Source organism: Macrobrachium rosenbergii, chromosome 23, assembly GCF_040412425.1.
Source record: "Macrobrachium rosenbergii isolate ZJJX-2024 chromosome 23, ASM4041242v1, whole genome shotgun sequence".
NCBI classification, from domain to species: domain Eukaryota; kingdom Metazoa; phylum Arthropoda; class Malacostraca; order Decapoda; family Palaemonidae; genus Macrobrachium; species Macrobrachium rosenbergii.
The window spans coordinates 22,782,207-22,801,452 of NC_089763.1; the positions used below are offsets into that span (position 1 = coordinate 22,782,207).

The window sequence follows — 19,246 nt, forward strand, 5'->3', positions numbered from 1 at the left end:
ATCGAGACCTATTTTCGAAGTTAACAGAGTATTCTTGCACTCTTGTTCAAACCACTCCTGCCCATTTACCCAGTATATATAACTTTTTTCTTCAATTTCGATATCGAATTAAACAGTTCATTTTGTTTGTGTTGCAATCACCTATATTTTTCATAAAGCTTCTTTTGATGGTATTGCTAAACATGACACTTTTAAAGTTTCATTTTCATATTTCATTCATTTCGTCAAGAGATGCAGAGAATGAAATAAGTTATATAAAGAGAAGGATTTCCTTCCATTCTAAACAGGTGAAAGCAATTAGTCCACTCAAAGGAAAATGAAGAAGTAACATAAAAAAGCATCACCGTATAGTAATTATATATTTACATGTCTTGTTCGTAGGAAACAAAACACCTAAGTGAACAATGTTATCACAAATATGGTTTCCCAGTTTTTACTTTCTTGTTTGTTAAATCACTGATTTGCAAAGTTGAATTTTCCAGGGATTCTTTTAGAGTTATTCAAATACACAACAAAACATCTTCAGACTTCTTCCTTTGCTAAAGACCACCAAATCCCATTTTGGTGCTGCAGGTTTCCCTCGGCCGGAAGTGAACGCAGAATCTCACACGAAATTAAAACTTCCTGCAAAGTTTTGAAGAAAACCTTGAATGCCACACGCTAACAGAGCCACTAGGAATGTTTTCGGTTAATTTTTTTCGTCTTCCTGCCTTAAACAGAGGTCCCCTCAGCCAACTTTGATCTTGCTAGTCTCCTTCAACAAGAAGTAGACGTAGAAGACGCCGACGAAGGCAACGCTTGAGAACAGCCAGTACATTCCAGCCGGAGAGAACGCAGCCAGCATCGGCCCATAGAGTTGCAAGGAGCTGAATCCCGTTATGCTGCCTATCATCATGCAGATTCCCGTTGCCTGTGAGGAAGTTGCGAGACCGATTACTTGAGCACAGCCGAGGCCAACGAACCGTGAACAGTTCATTATCGTGCTCTGACAACCTACTAAGCAAGAGTGCATCTGGTTTGATAAAGGTTAATTGCCAGGGACTGATAGTGACACCTTTAGACTCTGTGGACGCTGCTATAGTAAGTTCCACAGTATGGAAAGAACATGAAGGAAAAAAACAATGAAGAGGAATATAAATGGACAATTAAAATAACAAATTAATATGGTCGTACATTGAAAGAATAAACACACGTTGAAAACTGAATAATCTAAAGCACAAAATGTGCCTTAGCTACCCTCAAACAATGAAATACAATTCAGGACTGAAAAGTCATAGAAGAAAAATATAATCCAACAAAAATTCCAAACATTTACCGTTATATTAGAAAAGTTTCTATTCATAATGCAGTGTTAGTTCATACTTCTACTATTATATGAAGATATTTACCTGCGACCTTAAACTGGTAGGGAACATCTCAGAGGGCAGTACGTAAACGATTGACCCGATACCAGTACTCTGCCCGAGACAAGCACCCATCAGTAGAAGCAAGGGTGCCAAGTTCTCTACACGTGGGAAGTGCCAACTGAAAATCAATATAAGAATTTTATGTTCACATTTTCATACATATATATATACATGTATACATGCAAATATACATATGTGTATGTGTATACAGCAATCTCTCGATTATCCGGATTGAGAGAGCCAAAGCCCTTTCGAAATCCAAATAAACACACGTCAAAAACTCTACGGGCGTTCAATCCCAACTCCGTAGCCTTCCTCCTCACTACCTTGTCAATACTGCATAAGTGTAAACACAAATATACTTATGAAAACAACCATCACGCTTGAAACTGAATACTTGGTACAAAAATAAATTAGCTGGTTTATTTTCCTTTATTTATAACAAAAATATACCGTATAAATACACTTTACAAAAAAGCAGACCCCTTTTTTCTCTCCTACCTGAAATGCAATATGGTAGGTTACATGAATGGGTAATGGGCATCACTTTCTTTTTCCTATTTTGCTTAGACATAAATGCTGTAATAACACAATTTCTTCTCTCTCACTTAACGGCTTGGTCCCAAAACTGTACAGATTGGCCAGCCTTTTAAAATCTTGCAAGGTTTACCAGTCCTTCTCCTCCTCCTCCAACACCACTGTATCATCAAGGTCCTGTACCTCCTGTAACTCATTGATGTCTAGACAGAGGGTCCTGGTCATCAACAGGCACACACCGGAGGAGCCTGGCACATCAGCACCCAAAGCTTCGCCAGGAGTCTTCTCATTCAAAAGCCCGTGTCGAATCAGCCAAGCTTCGGACGCCTTCAAATCCGCAGCCCCAGCAGGCCTGTGAACTTCATAGCTGCAGCCTTCAGCTCAGCACCGCCAGGGCGCTTGCGCTTGCCAGCCTTCATTTGCTGACTAAACCAGATCAAGGTCGATCGTTCAATATCCTCATGCCAGCCTCTTGCCATGACCTTGGGGACCTGACTCCTGGACGTCTTCTTCCCAAAGTCCGTTGTGTGCTTCTTCAGCTTGTCCTGGGAAGTCCTGATATCATAAAAGGTTGATCATGCAATGCTGTACTCATTCATGATACATGCCATAGACCAAACTGCCTCAAATCTCTCCATGATTTCTAGTTTCTCTTGAAAGGTCAACACCTTCCTCGTCCTCTTTGGATGAGGTGGGGCCATACAAATACTACACAGCAAAACACACACACACACACACACACACAGCTAACAGCATCTGCAATGATGCAGGCACTGCAACAAAAGCCACATGCCCAGGGTAGAGCATGCCATATCGCAAACACCCGCAAACGATTCAAATAAGCGACTATACACGGAGGAAAAACGCTTTTTGTCACTGAGGGCATTGATACTTTTTCGGATGTTGCCAATCAGCAAAAGATAGGTTTATGACACATAAGCGTATCTCAGCCATTAAAAATAACAGAATCAGAATGATGTATACTGTACGTTTCTCCCAACACCGAGAAAGCAGGAGTGCTCGCCCCCTCCCCCCACCCCCGTCCCACAACCCAGCACCTTCTACAATATGCTATTAAACTGATGACGTATCAGTATCAGACAAAGAAAGCAATAAACGAAGTGACATTTCATGACATGCTAAGTGATGTCGTGCTTTTAAGCCAATAACAATCTCTCTTTCGCTTTGTGTGTGTGTTCATGTGTGTTTCTGAGCGCAGTATTGTGTGTTGCCTTTTTTTGTGCTTTGATTTACTGCACAGTATTTCATTACAAGTTTAATTGACTCAAAGTGTGATTACCACACACACCATGAAAGTATACTACTAGAGAATATTTTATTACTGTTGATCTTTTATCTCTAATTAAAAATATTTAAAATGCAAATTTGTAGGTGGTGGCAATATATGTTATTTACAGGAAGAAGTGTGCGCTTATGTATTGTATATGCACATTACTACCGGATACCACATGTGCTTATCTCTTTTGGGTTGTAAATTTGATTATTTTTTCATCTTTTATGCAGTGAATATTATAATAAAACACATAAAAAATTTTAAAAATTAGAAAACATAATAAACATAAAAATGAGAAAAGTGTAAAATAAAAATAAAAAAAGGGAAGGAGTGTGTGTGTGTGTTAAAGGCTTTAATGTTTGCAATACCTCAGTTGTTATTCTCTCTCTCTCTCTCTCTCTCCCCCTACCATATCTTTTTTTTTACTTTGCACTTGATGTATCTCAAAACAAGGTGCAATACAGTACTATACTATCCTTTAATAAGCTGTGGGAAAAGCATAAAAGTAAAGATCTCAAAATTAAAGAAACTATAATGAAAAACTCCTGCCTACCCCTCTCTACCCATCCATACTGCATCCCCCTCCCAGCACCCTCCCAGCCAGGGAAACTCCTTCCCTGCTCCACCTATCTTCCAAAGAAACCCTTTCTCTGGGTGAGTCTGCCTCTAAACAGCCTTACTGCCCCTCCACTCTCATGGCGCCCAGCCATCCGACACCCCTCCCACAATTTGGAAACTTCCCCAGGCCTCCCACACCTCACAAACCCCTTCTCAGTCTCTTTAAGAGTGTCAGCAGTGTCACCAACATTTCCTTAGGTTGCGCAGCATTGCCAAACATCGGAGAGTGTTTTTTTAAAGTTATATATATTATATAGCCTTTGGTCCATGGACTGGGTGTGTCAGAGAATGCCGGGGTCCAGACGATGAAGGTCAGGATAATCAAGAGATTACTGTATATATATATATATATATATATATATATATATATATATATATATATATATATATATATATATATATATATATATATATTTATGTTCTGAATCAGCTGTGAGAGTTAAATTGAATTTTGACTGAAATTTCTCCTTAGGGGCCAACACCTAGATCTCAGAACATATGCAATAAATGTAATTAATGGTATGACTGACCTTGATATTACATCTATTCAAAGAAAATGGGAAGGTCGCCTTTCAAACCAGTCGGTTAGATTAAATTAATTTATTTACAGGTTTGAAACTGGGACAGGCTGGCAGCTCAGCAATCAAGGCACCTGCAATGTGCCAAAAATTTTATAACTAAAGGTAACAAATAAAAGATCTGAGTAGGCTACAGCCCTACAAAGAGTTGGACACGAATCTTATAAAACAATTCAAGTGAGACTGGCTAATAAAATTATTTTACACTTGCACAACATTAACGGTTGAGGGGCCCTAACACATGGCACTTGTGGATTGCAGAAGTCAGTTGCACGTGGCAAGAGGGAGCTGATTCTTCAAGGGCAGGGGGCAGAACACGAAGAGCCAGACAACAGGACTCTGGAAAGAATTCCAGGGTAGCATTCATTTACACAAAGACCTTCCCTCACATGAAATTAATTATTCACGAGGGGATTTAATTAGCACATGGTAACACTAAGGTGGGAATGCTCTGATTATTATCACAGAACAAACTCAATTTAGGCTTGGACCAAGTCATGAGGGGAAAAGGTGCATGCTAGGATGTGGGAAACAAAGGGACTTTGTTCAGGAGAATGAAAATTTGGAAATACTGAAAATTGAGAGAAATTCAGGAATAGAAAAGAACACTGGCATTACTTGACTTCAGGATGTACCTTATGCATCTGTGCATGGAGCTCACTTGCAAAGATGGATTCAGGCCACTCTCTTAGAAGTTCCGACACGTGGCCAGTGTGGGGAGGACAGAACGCACCAGCCTTAGTGCTGTTAAGAGTGAAGCAACCTTGCACTTCATTGTTGGGGGATGAAGTGAGAGTGAGTCAGGTCATGGAGTCATCCACTTGATTCTCACGGCAAGCACAGGACAGCAGTACATCTGAAAGAAGCAAATAAAAGCCAACACAAAGGTCATATGGAAATAGGTCTTATAGTTAAGACTAAGGGTTAGCCTAGCAGCCCATTTTCTATCATGACCTGTCCTTGTGCCCTAACAGCTTTTTGTCCCCCAATATTGGGGTAGGACCCCTACATTCTGCTCCCCCTAGGGCGGGTCTCCTCCAGCCACCATGAAAATAGACTTCTTAGCTAAGAGGCTAGAGAAATCTCAATATCTCAATATATATATATATATATATATATATATATATATATATATATATATATATATATATATATATATATATATATATATACATATATATTGTTGTGTTATTGGATGGTCTTTCAGCTGATGAGTTTAATTATTGCTTACTTTGATTTATATTGCCGTACTTTATCTAAGACCCACGTAATTCTGTCAATTAAAGATAAACTTACCCCTAAAGGACAGATAGTGAATCGTTCAGGTCGCCAGTTAACACTCGCTAACAAAGAATAGAGGTTTATTCATAACCACAGGAATGAATTCAGCAAACTTAATGGAACACTAGTTTCAGCAAAAGTAAATTAAATACAAAGAATGGATGATTTACAAGAGCTAACACCAGGTCTGAATAGGAATCCGACTGTTCTTCAGCATACTTCCTCTGTGTCTCTTCACACTTCCTCTGTTCCTCTCTTTCTTCCTCTCTTGCTTGGCTAAGTCATCCAGTTGTTCCCTGACTCAATCAGCTAGTTCCGCTCCTTCGTAACAGTTCCTTGCCCATGCTCAGGATGGCTGGGCGCCGTTCCAGCGACATGGTTCTGGGATGGTAAGGACGTCTACTTTGGATGACTGGAATTACTTATGAATTGGGGTAGTGTCCCCTCAGATTTGAGTGACACTTCAGTGGTGGCACCTTTTCAGTAAGGTGGCACTGTGGCTGCATGTGCCGTGCAAAGGTCCCACTTATGGCACTCTGTCTCTCGAGGTACAGGTGTAGCTTAGTCACACAGGACTTTTTGTCTCTGGGTGGCACTATGGTGCCAGTGCATTCAGGAATCAACACTCTCTTGGAGTACAACTAACTTTAATAAGGGGAAAGGCACTCTGCCCAAGCAGAGTGTAATGTCAGGTAGAAGAAAAAGGAAAGGTAAGAGGAGACAGATAGGTAAGCGCTTCAGTGGGTCATGACAGTGCCTCAGGTTAGTGGCACTGTGGAAAAGAGAGAATCAATTTTGGTTGCTTTGGCACTTGTGGGTGACTAGTTCCTAGTACTGGCTGCTCTTCCCTTTCCTGCGGAGGGAGGAAGGCTTTATGCTTCAGTCTGGATAAACAGACCCCACTCGTGATGGACAGTCATCAATAACTGTGGTTAATTCTTAACTTATCCTCAACTATTTGTGGAAGAGGTGTGTTTTTTTTTATGTCGGCCTGTTCATGACGACAGTCAACTTAGTAACTTAAATGCTTCAGAAAGTGAAGGAACGAGAAAAGAAAAAGAAAATGAAGTGGGCACTAACACGCAAGTGCGCAAGCAAAGCTTGCACTTTGTGAGAACATGAGAGAAAAACTTTGTGAGAACATGAGAGAAAAACTTTGTGAGAACGTGAGAGAAAAACTTTGTGAGAACATGAGAGAAAAACTTTGTGAGAACGTGAGAGAAAAAACTTTGAGAACAGGAGGAAAATTTAAACTGATACTAGCAGGTATTCTTCTTCTCTTGAATAATCTGATTAATTTGGCTATGTTAGGTAATGGGTAGTCTGCCAATATTAGTGTGCCCTGTTACCATTGCTCTTAGTAATTCTTGGTAATATTCTTTAATTCTTATACTTGCAAGTCATATTAAATTATCTTGAGGTTCGTATTATTTTCTCTTTATTTAATTCCCTGCTCAGATGTATATTTGTGTAGGAACTTCCTTTACATTCCTAGCTTCTTATATAATCCTGCCTAATTGGCTAACTTTTTTTTTCTTTAAACACTTTGCATAAAATTATGCGTACCTAGTTTTTCCTTTTTATGGAAGTATCTATCATAAAGATTTGTGAGTACGGTAGTGCGCTGCGCAACGTATTTCGTCAGTGCATATGAATGCAAGATTTTTGACTGAGAGAGACGTCTGCTCGTGACGTCACACAGAATAACAACGCCAGTCTTGTTTGCCAAGACCAACGACTTGAGGTGGCGGCTGCGGGGTTGCGGGCAACCCGATCTTCAGATGGTCAGTGGGTCGCATGACTTCGCACAGCTGAGGGCGAAAACAACGGTTCTACTGGGAGCGACCGGGGTGGCGTAGGGGGGATGCCGTCGGGCAGAGGAATACAAATTTCCCTTTCTTCCTTCACTATGCTATTACAATACAAAAGAACAAAACGAATGCGGCCTATGTGGGAATGCAAGTTTTAACTTGAAATACCACAAATGCGAGTTATTGTACGTTATAAAGATGGAAAACGAATTTGTTATGATGTTCTCTTTTTTTTTTCTTTCTCGGCGCAGTAATTAATTTCTACCCTAAGCCGCCATGCTCACTGCAGGGCCCTTCACGTTACAAAGGAATGGACACGTGACGTTCTTACTGGCCCGACTTACTTTAATGTAAAAGGCAAATTATGGAATTAAACACGGATACAATTATTTACGATATTAATGGAGAAAATATTTAATATGATTTCGCATGAGTGAAAGTAAATTCTCTTCGTGACGCTCAATCGGTGGCCCTCTCTCCAGGTTTTCCGCTTGTTGCTTTGTAAGAAACATCCCAAGGACTTGGAAATTGTCCGTTCTGCCTTATGAGAGAAGCACTAGGCACGCGCCTTCCCAATTAGTCAAGAGAAGCACTAGGCACGCGCCTTCCCAATTAGTCATGCAATAGCTAACTAGGTCAGAAATTTAATAGCATGCATTAATAATTGGCCAGCGAATAGCAAAATATTAAATCTGACATCGGTAGTTCACTGCGACCTTGACTGAAATGCGGGTCTGGCTCGGTATCTTTTTTTTTTTTTCTTCCTATTTGTAAATTGTAAACACGTTCATTTACTGCACATTTTCCTACCTACTCTATCTTCTTCATATAAAATGAGATTGCTATTACTTACCTTGGCCTGTATCCTTCTTTTCTTGGGAGAATATCGCATGAAATGAATATGATCTGACTTTTATCTTTGAATTAATTCGTATTTAATTTTCCAAGTTCTTTATATCTCTGCAGGATAGCTAGCATAAGCTAATTAACTACAGAGATCAGGGCAAAATAACACCATTGTTACGTGGGTCCTTCAGCTGATGAGTTTGATTATTACTTACTTTGATTTATATTGCGTTGCTTTTACCCAAGACCCACGTAATTCTGTCAATTAAAGATAAACTTACCGCTAAAGGACAGATAGTGAATCGTTCATGTCGCCAGTTAACACTCGTTAACGAAGAATAGAGGTTTATTCATAACCACAGAAAGTTTACAAACTTACTGGAACACTAGTTTCAGCAAAAGTAAATTAAAATACAGTGAATGGATGGTTTTACAGGAGCTAACAGCAGCTCTGAATATGAATCCGACTTCGGACAAACTTCAGTGCTGCCGAGAATGAACGCAACAATTAATGTGCTTCTCAGACGCTGTATCAGGAACTTACTGCAAGGTCGAATTAAGGCTTCCTGACACTAAGGATGCAGATTCTTCTCCCAGAAAGAGGATGTTGTGCAGACACAAGGCGAACGTGATTCTGGAAAAATACGTATCAGATAGCAATCTTGTATTACAGAAACTCTCACTTGTCATTACTAAGCACAAGAGGGTGAGTCTTAGTTCAAAAATAATACGTTTAACACCGTGGAGGATAAATTATGTGGCTTAACTAGACAACAATAATTGCACTTGATAGATAACTTTATAAATGGGATATGCTTTACTAGGATTTTCTTAGTCAGTGACTGTTTAAGAGAGGAAAAATTGAAACACGAAAAATGATGAGGTTGCAGTTGAAGGAAAGAAAACTGGGAGTAATTGTCAAATTCCGACTTACCGCTGGGAGAGATAATGCGGTGATCAATTGCATCAAAAGTCCTTGGTCTGTTGAAATAGCAATCTTTTCCCCAACGTTCGAAAGGACAGAGACAAAGGGCTTAAGTGGACTGCCCGGAAACACGTCTTGCTTCGACGGGCGCTACTCTGAAAATCTCTAATTTTTGGAACTTGGGGTAGCTTGGGTCAAGACTGGTCTCAGCTCCTCCCACAAGCCAACTTGGCTTGGCTTTGACGTAGGTACTGTCTGGAAAATGACAAAAGGCTCACCAGTATAAACGTCATAGAAAACTGAGCTTAGGTACAGTATATCTAAGGTTTGTCTAGCAAAACCTATCCCTTCTATATCCCCTTGAACTAAGATTCTTACCCTTGGACGAGTTGGAATCTGTTCAAAACAACTCCTGCCCACCTACTTCTTCCTACATTATGACCCCTTACTTTAACAAAGATAATTTCTGATATTCGATTAAAGCAAGGAAGAGAGGTCGAACAGACAATATTTATATATATATATATATATATATATATATATATATATATATAATATATATATATAAATAAAATAAATATACGAAGATAAGTGAAACACTGGAGTGCTGCGAGGCCTTTTCGACTCTTTCGTCCTTCACTTAGCAGAGTTGAAAGGCCTCGCGTGTTCTCAAAGTGTTTCTTCATCACGTTCCATATTTTCGTGATTCAGTTATGCACGACGGGTGATTTGTATATGGGAGCCGATTATCTTTTGTGGCGGCGTGGGTTATTTATAGTTCCTGTCCTTGGTACGACCCCACGGGACCATCATTCCCTTCGGTAACATATATTATATTATTTCTGAGTTAATTGGATATTAAAGGACGTTTGTAGCAATATATATCATGATGTGATAAAAACTATAATATATGCATGTGACAAGCGCATATCAACATGGCATATGGATATTGTCTAAACACAAACCTGGATTCGATATATTTGTATATAGCGATATCCACTTATACCTCTCTTCGCGACCGCGTGGGTTAATGCGTCCCTGTAGTGGTTCAGTCGGTTACAGCACCCCACAGCGTTATCAACTAAAAAATTCCTTGGTAACATATATGACTTCGTAGAGGGACTTTTGTGGCGCTTGTATATGAATCACGTTCAAATCTGCGCAAGCCGGCTGATCAGACAGGCAGTCTCCAAACGCACAAAAACCTGAGTTCGGCGGGTGAGACTTGCGATCGTGTAGACATCCCGGGATTATATATAAAAAATTCCCCTTCGGTAATCAACTGGATAGGTTTTAAAAGGACGTTTGTAACTTAAAATATGCAAATGGATGTTAACTTCAGACTAAATACACACACAAAACAAAGCCACTACAACACCTGAGTTAAAAAACATAATATCCAAACATCTCTTGCACAATGCGTCTCGAACGCTCGCCATACCCGCGCAATAACTAAAATTCCCTTGCTCTATTTTTCGAGGAAGGATATTAAGGCGTTGGTTCTGTGTATATGAATCACGGTGATGTGATAAAAACTTCGTAATATGGCTGGTGTGACAGCGATGTCAGGCAGGGCAGCCGGATATCGTCTCCACAGGTCTAAACCTGAGTTCGAAGCCAAATCAAAAGTCCTTGTGAAAGAAGGCATCGTGCCTGGTTCCTGTCCTTCGCTGGTACGACCCCATACAAAATGGGAATAAAAATTCCCTTCAAACAAAAAGAAGAAGAAGATATTAAAGGACGTTTGTAGCTTAATATATATGAATCACGGTGATGTGATATATTATATATATATATATATATATATATATATATTGTCTTTAGGAATGAGGTTGCTAGCCTAGCCTATGCGCCCTCTGGATCTCACTAAACGCTGGTAGGCAGTGAGTGAACCTGAGAGCTGCATTTGTATGTATGTGTATATGTAAGCAAACACAAGTGATACATCTACACTAGATATGCAACTCAGAAGATACAGTATAGTTTTGGTTATCTATGTTTGTTTTAACATATTCTTAAAATACGTAAACTTAGGAAACTAAATGATTAAGCATTGATACGAGCCTGTTTTAAGGAGAGCGGCAAGAGAATTATAATGTTTAAAGGATTATACATAGGTAAAATAGCCAATCTCACAAGAACCATAACTTATAGCAATGGAGCAGGTTTTCACGATTTTCTTACTCTATTACTCTGAAGATTTCATTACATTTTGAACAAGATATGCAGAGAAAGCATGTGCAGACAAGCATGTGCAATAAAAAAATTTTGTGACAATTGATATATCAATTATAACTGCTTACAATTAGGATATCATTCCGCAACAAGGTCCTATTAAGAGGTATTGAGGATTACTACAAAAAATTTAAGCCTTATTTTCTACTAATGTTTTCCAAAAGAAACTTTCTTATTTGTGCTATGCAAACTATATAACATACAGTTAGTTATTATCATGCAGGTCTTATGGTTATTCAATGGCTTCCTAGCTTGTTGTTTTATGGGCTTCCAAAAACGCCAGTACAGCAAATACGACACTGAGTAACATTTCTGAAAATGCTTTAACAGGTCATCTCAGTGTCATCACTGTTTCATCATGAGAATGTGTCCATACAGTAAGTCTATCTTCAGAGTTATGACCATCAATAGATCAGTTTCTGAAGGGGCAACTGAACGTTCAAGCAACCCTGCCTACTCTATATTTTCCTGTAAACAAGAAACCCTTACCTGGAATTTTCAACTTGCGTCAGCGTCGTATTTGCCGAGGCGCTGGAAAATCCAAATAGTTCTAGATGCTCTGGCTCATCCACGGAAGAATTCCCATCCATTATGTAAATAAATGTCCCCAGCGATGCACAAGAAACAGCCACGATGGAAAGAGACATGATCAGACATCGGCGCCGTCCCAAACGATCTACGACTAGTATCAAAGGTGTTCCCCGCAAAGGAGAACCAGGCCGAGCAAGATGGTCGTGTACTTCTCCTCCAAGAGTGCAGACTGGGTCTTGCGGTAGCCGAGCAGCGTTCACCCTCTGGACCAGATTCCCGCTGAAGAACAAGATGAAAACATGCCGCTCAGAGACACATTGTCGGCAGGTGCCGCCTGGAAAAGGGCCCCATATCCCCGGATGTTGTCGCCGTTTGGTTCTGCGTCTTCAGGTACTCCAGTTCCTTTTGGACATCGGTATTGGGTCCCCAGTCTCCGCAGCAGCTCGAGCCCTTTCCTCGCGGTTGGTGAAGGCCAGGAACGAAGGGCTTTCGTCAAGGGTCAGCGCAATGAGGCAGTGGGTGAAGAGCAAGCACAGGCACGAGAGACATGTAGTACCAGGTGAGCACGCTACCCGCTGATACCATGAGGATGCTTCCCAGCTGCACCACCAGGAGCGAAATCATGCAAAAGGCGCCTCGGACGGACTCATCGGAGATTTCGGTGACGTAGGTGACCACTGTTACGTAAGACATGGCAACCGACATCCCGTCCAAGAACCTGTGGAAAAAATTCGGATGCATGAAGTAATCATTTCAATTTATAGTCCTCCAATCTCTCTCTCTCTCTCTCTCTCTCTCTTTGCCATTTCCGACTACACCATTCCTTTTAAATTTATCTACGTGAGTCTTCCTAGTCTCATAGCGTTGCTATGGCCCTGTATAATTCCTTTTATAAGTGAAATAACTGTCCAGGAAAGGATGCAGTATTATAGACTATATTCATCATTTTCAAGACTGATTACATCTTCCATATGAGCTGCCCAAAATTTATTATTATTATTATTATTATTATTATTATTATTATTATTATTATTATTATTATTATTATTAGGAAGAGACCTTCCATGAGGGCAGTAGCATTGAAAACAGTGGCTGTTTCTTCTCTATTCTTTTTACAATCTCCTTTTCATCCGCATGTAATGTAGTTAATGTATCAGGTTACCTAAGGACATAGAAAGTTTCCTGTTGTCTTATTTTGAAAAAGAAAATTGTAAGAAGAATAGAAGACTGTATAAATTGAATGCCATTATTATTATTATTATTATTATTATTATTGATCATTACACATTCTCACCTTCCTGCGATGATCACGTAGATATTGCCAGCAAGTGCAGTAACTGCTGATCCGACCATAGCTGGGAAGGCTATCAGAATGGGACCATTTTCTCCCGACGAGACGAACACAATACCCGGCCGTTATGTACCCAGCCATGCCCCCATCTCTGTGATGCTCGCTGAGGACGTGGAGATGATGTTAAAGCCATTTCAGAGTTAGAAATTATTCCAAAGGTTAGAAGTTATTTCAAAGGTTAGAAGTTATTTCAAAGAAGAGGTTAGAAGTTATTTCAGAGGTTAGAAGTTGTTTCAAAGGTTAGAAGTTATTTCAAAGAAGAGGTTAGAAGTTATTTCAAAGGTTATTAGTTATTTCAAAGAAGAGGTTAGAAGTTATTTCAAAGGTTGAAGTTACTTCAAAAAGAAGAGTTATTTCAAGAAGTTATTTCAAAGGTTAGAAGTTATTTCAAAGAAGAGGTTAGAAGTTATTTCAAAGAAGAGGTTAGAAGTTATTTCAAAGGTTAGGATTATTTTAAAGAAGAGAGGTTAGAAGTTATTTCAAAGAAGAGGTTAGAAGTTATTTAAAAGGTTAGAAGTTATTTCACAGGTTAGAAGTCATTTCAAAAGTCAGAAGTTATTTCAAAGAAGAGGTTAGAAGTTATTTCAAAGAAGAGGTCAGAAGTTATTTCAAAGAAGAGGTTAGAAGTTATTTCAAAGGTTAGAAGTTATTTCAAAGAGGTTAGAAGTTATGTCAAAGGTTAGAAGTTATTTCCAAGGTTAGAAGTCATTTCAAAGAAGAGGTTAGAAGTTATTTCAAAGGTTAGAAGTTATTTCAAAGAGGAGGTTAGAAGTTATTTCAAAGAAGAGTTAGAAGTTATTTCAAAGAAGAGGTTAGAAGTTATTTCAAAGGTTAGAAGTTATTTCAAAGAAGAGGTTAGAAGTTGTTTCAAAGGTTAGAAGTTATTTCAAAGAAGAGGTTAGAAGTTATTGCAAAGAAGGATAAACAGACATTTGAAAATATGTTCGTTTTATAGATAGATAGATACCTAAAATGGTTTTTGTTTTATGAAGAGGGAGATACATCTCTGAGATAATCAGGCTTTTTGTAATCAATACTCAAAGACAGCCCCTACCTATCAGCCAATAGTCCAGTCTTGGAGAAAGAGCGATAGAACGCAATGAAGAAAGCTTCTTACCAACCAAATCCTTCTGCCAAGGCACTACTGTGATCTCATGACCTAAAATAGTGGCATTGCTTTCCACCATGTGAGTGGCGAAGACGTTGTTCCACATTTGTATCATACCACACGGGATGTACACGAAGCTAGCAGCCAGCACTACCACACACTGGAAACAGCAATCAGGCGGTAGAAGTGAGAAGCTCTCTCTTTCCCTGTACTATCAGACACAGAGAGCACCAGTGAATGTCTCCACGTTCCGTAAACTGATCAGCAGTCATTAAAGGTCAAGAAGTTCCCTCATAAGGCCCCCATTCACGCAACGTAAAATAGCTACGGTTCAAGTACGTTTCAGTATAATTGGGCAGTTAATGTAGCGTGAGTGGATACTTTTTTGGCTTGCGGAGTTGGACGGAACCATAACATAACAATATCCAACGTGTTTGATATTTTCGCGGCTTAGGCTGGACCATAACGCAGACCATAACCGTGAGGGGTGTTTTCACACTTTGCTCAGTTTTGACTAAAGACTCGAGGTCACATGTTTAGCTGAAAAATATATTAGATCATTTCGTTGATTTGTTGTTTATTTACAGGTGCATATCTCAGAATATGGTGAATAAACTTAATAGAGAATTTTTGACTGAATTTATAGAACTGTATAGAAGTTTTCCGTGTTTGTGGAAAGTCAAAAGCCACGAATATTCAGATATTTCACTTATCTTCATGTAATCCTTAGCAAGCACTCTATAGATAGCGACACAGGTCTCTGGTATGATGACTCCTAAAGCTTGGGGAGAGATCGAAGTGGAAAACTTTAAGTCTTCATATGATCTACCAGTTGCTAAAAAACGAAGGGTCGCTGTAAGCCTCTCATGGGGTGAAATTGCTTTTCGCATGACGGTATCTTGTCTTTTAATTAATGGAGTCAATAGTGATAACAATTTAAATAGGTTTGCTCATCCATTCGCAAGTAATTGAAATAATCGACAGGCTCCAAGCGAAGTTCGTTTAACAATCAATCCATGCGATAAGCTATCCAGCTCTTCAACGTGAGATGAAAAAAATCAGAGAGAGACATCTTTCCAGTTCAAAAGATGAGAAAACTGAGCTTAGGTTTGCGCAGTTGACTGTACCATAATCCTACCATTGCTAAAGACTGTTGCGTGAATGGGGGCCTTTAGGGCTGCCATGCTCACTAAACCAGCAATAGATAGAATTTGAACCAACTAGACTCTTTGCGGGAAATTGGTGACTTCGTTGGATTGTTACTCATTTCGAACATTTGTGGAATTTCTATTAAGTGGAAGCACATTGTAACGTGTGACAATTCTTTCCTAAATATACTGACAAGAATTTAAAAAATAAAAGGGCTTTGCTTAGCAGTTATTCTTACCTGCTTAAGCAGCGTCAGCATAGATAGTTTCTTGGTGTCCCCCGGCGAAGTTGAACCTTGGAAGCGAAAGGAGAATTGGAAATTTCATCACTGGCGACAAAAATATTGTTATTAACATTAACATCTCTATCAATACGTTGGCACAAGGCATGATGAGTCCTTTGGCACCGCTGTCAGAGACAATGCAAGGTCAAATTCAACAGCAAAGTTTATCACTGAAAGAAAAAAAAATCGATGTCTAAATAAACAAAATTCTGCAAATGAATGCAGATAATGACGACATTTCTTGCTGAAAGAAAAGACAATTCCCTGAAAGCACGACGCACTCGCGTGAGTTCAGTGCTGCGTATGTGTAAGCCACGTGCCAGGGGGGTTGAAATTGGGAGGTGGGGGCTGGAGACCGGGGAGGGGGAGGGGGAGGGAGAAGGAAGGGAGAAGAAGGGGGATTGGGATTTTTCCACTTCATATTCATACTTGTTCATGACAACTGACAAAAGCAGCAAGTTTTGCAATCGACTTTCTGTCCGGTACTGTGTGATTTTATGAGTAACATAGAATGGAATGAGAATAAGGAAATGAGAGTAAGGAACAAGAGAAGCGATAATAGCTATAAAGCAAAAGTATAAATGTTAGAAAATATTTAATGTGTAAAAATATCAGATTTATTATTTGTTACATTTCAATCCTTCCATACTCCAAAATTTCTTTCGTGTTCAAGCTGGGTGCAAAAACAAAAATTTCTTGCGCTCGAAAATATACATGAACCTTTGGAAAGATGATTACTATCATTGTGAAATTTTCTGAGAAATAAAGATATTTCACTGACAAATATTTCCATTATCTTAAAAATTAACTTAATGAGACAAGAAAACTGACTTTGAAAACTGAGCATTCATTTTGATAATTTTTTCACTTCAACACCAGCCAAGATCTTAAACCTTAATAATATTTTCTTGATATTTTCATTCATTTCCAAGCTGATGCTACATAACCTTCTTTCAGTTTTCTATTTAAATTATATTAATTAAATAACATACTTGTAATTCATCCCCAAAATTAATTTATAGTTCTTTTAACCTGCGCCAGATACTTGAGCCACGTTATTGATCAAATATTTCGGAACAAATGATAAGCCCTTTACATTTGCACCAAGTATTCAAAACATATTATAATAAAATATATTGAACAGATTAGACACCCTTTACGCTTGCACCATTTCTAAAGGATCGTGACTAACATTTTAGTGTAATATTTTCTTCATAGTTCTAGCTTCGTCTCTCTCTCTCTCTCTCTCTCTCTCTCTCTCTCTCTCTCTCTCTCTCTCTCTCTCTCTCTGTACAGTTTTCTGATCACGTGAGAGACAGGGAAAGAGATAAAGAAAGAGAAGCAAGAGTTCACTCAAGCCCTCCTAAATGACTGAATTCATTCAAGACTGAACTTTATCACAACCACTTGGAGTTATGTAATAAGCCAACTCATATTTCACTAAAGGTACGTCTTTTTATTTGACAGAGCAGTATTCGAAAATATAAGTTGACAGAGCCTCACTAAACTGCATTTTTTTTATTTGATCCGAAAATATGGGTTGACAGGGCCTCACCAAAACTACATTTTTTTTTAATTTGACAAAGCAGTATTCGGAATTATAAGTTGACAGAGCCTCACTAAACTACGTTTTTTTATTTGACAAAGCAGCATCCGAAAATATGGGTTGACAGAGCCTCACTATACTACATTTTTTTATGTGACAAAGCAGTAACCGAAAATATAGGTTGACAGAGCCTTAAAAAAACTGTTTTTATTAGACAAAGCAGTAACCGAAACTATACGTTGACAGAGCCTCACTAAAACTAAATTTATTATTTGACAAAGCAGTAACCGAAACTATACGTTGACAGAGCCTCACTAAAACTAAATTTATTATTTGACAAAGCAGTAACCTATATGAAACTACTAAAACCAAATGTTGACAGAGCCTCACTAAAACTAAATTTATTATTTGACAAAGCAGTAACCGAAAGTACAGGTTGACAGACGACTCGCCTGCACCCAAACCAGGGTCGAATTCTGCGCCAGGGTCATAGTGTTCAACAAATGCTCAGTTAGGACATTCCTTTCCGCATCAGCTAATTACGTCTCTTCTTTATTAAACTTGCAACGCAACTTGCTTCTCTCGGTCAACCATTTCGACAGACCAGTGCACTCTAAACACACTTAGAGCGATCATTTAAAGAAGATTCTCGCATGCAAAATAAAAACGTCATAAGGGAATCATCACTTGCAATCAGCCCATCACGACAAAGTTCGTGTAGCACCAAAGAATTTACTATAATTCCACTCAACATTTTGTTTTAGAGATTCGCCTTTAAAATTAGCGAGAATAATAAATAATATGCACTTATTCACATATGCGTACATATTTTTTCCTTTGTAATCCCCACCTGTCATTTATATGAGCTTTCTTTGTAAACTGATTGTTATATTTCCTCAGTCTGCTAAGTAAAGGACGATAAGTCGAAAGGCCTTGCAGCACTCCATTGTTTCTCTTTCCTTCGTGGATTTTGTCTTTACTGCTAAGTAAAGGACGATAAGTCGAAAGGCCTTGCAGCACTCCATTGTTTCTCTTTCCTTCGTGGATTTTGTCAGACTGAGGAAATATAACAATAAGTTTACAAAGAAAGCTCATATAAATGGCGACAAAATCCACGAAGGAAAGAGAAACAATGGAGTGCTGCAAGGCCTTTCGACTTATCGTCCTTTACTTAGCAGACTGAGGAAATATAACAATAAGTTTACAAAGAAAGCCCATATAAATGACAGATGGGGATTACAAAGGAAAAAATAAGCCACACGAGTCATGAAAAGAAACTTGTGCACGACATATGTATATTCGTATACATATGTATACATATGTATCACGTAATCCTTAACCTTACAACTAACCTGCGATATCGCTGTCCGGTCCCGTTTCAACAGAATCAACTGCATCTATCACACGTTCGCCATCCATGCCTGTCCAACTTCTTTTACAGTGCTTGACCGGAAAGCAAAGGCAATACTATTATCCTGTGTGTGCCTGGACACAAAGGTATACGAGTATATCCCTTCCGGCTTCTTATCACGAATGACAACGAAGGAAGGACGGGAGGCTTATATAAACACACAACAAAGTCACCGGGCGCGAGGAGTCAAGGGAAGAAGAAGAAGAAGAAGAAGAAGAAGAAGAAGAAGAAGAAGAAGAAGAAGAAGGACAATGACAACGACTCCTCCTCAAAATCTCCTCCGTCCACATCAACGCTGCTTATCATCTCACGTGCCGGAGCTTTCAATTATAAAAT

General features: G+C 39.1%; 1 protein-coding gene across 1 annotated transcript; it reads right to left on the bottom strand.

Annotated features, from left to right (window-relative positions):
- Positions 1-330: 330 nt before the first annotated feature.
- On the bottom strand, positions 331-19,017 carry LOC136851370 (uncharacterized). Its single transcript, XM_067125423.1, has 7 exons — positions 18,852-19,017; positions 15,909-15,964; positions 14,531-14,681; positions 13,357-13,516; positions 12,021-12,780; positions 1,389-1,524; positions 331-910 (listed from the first exon to the last, which is right to left on the bottom strand). The coding sequence occupies exons 1-4, from the start codon at positions 18,916-18,918 to the stop codon at positions 13,479-13,481; spliced, it is 312 nt and encodes a 103-aa protein (XP_066981524.1). The 5' UTR covers positions 18,919-19,017; the 3' UTR covers positions 331-910; positions 1,389-1,524; positions 12,021-12,780; positions 13,357-13,478.
- Positions 19,018-19,246: the final 229 nt, after the last annotated feature.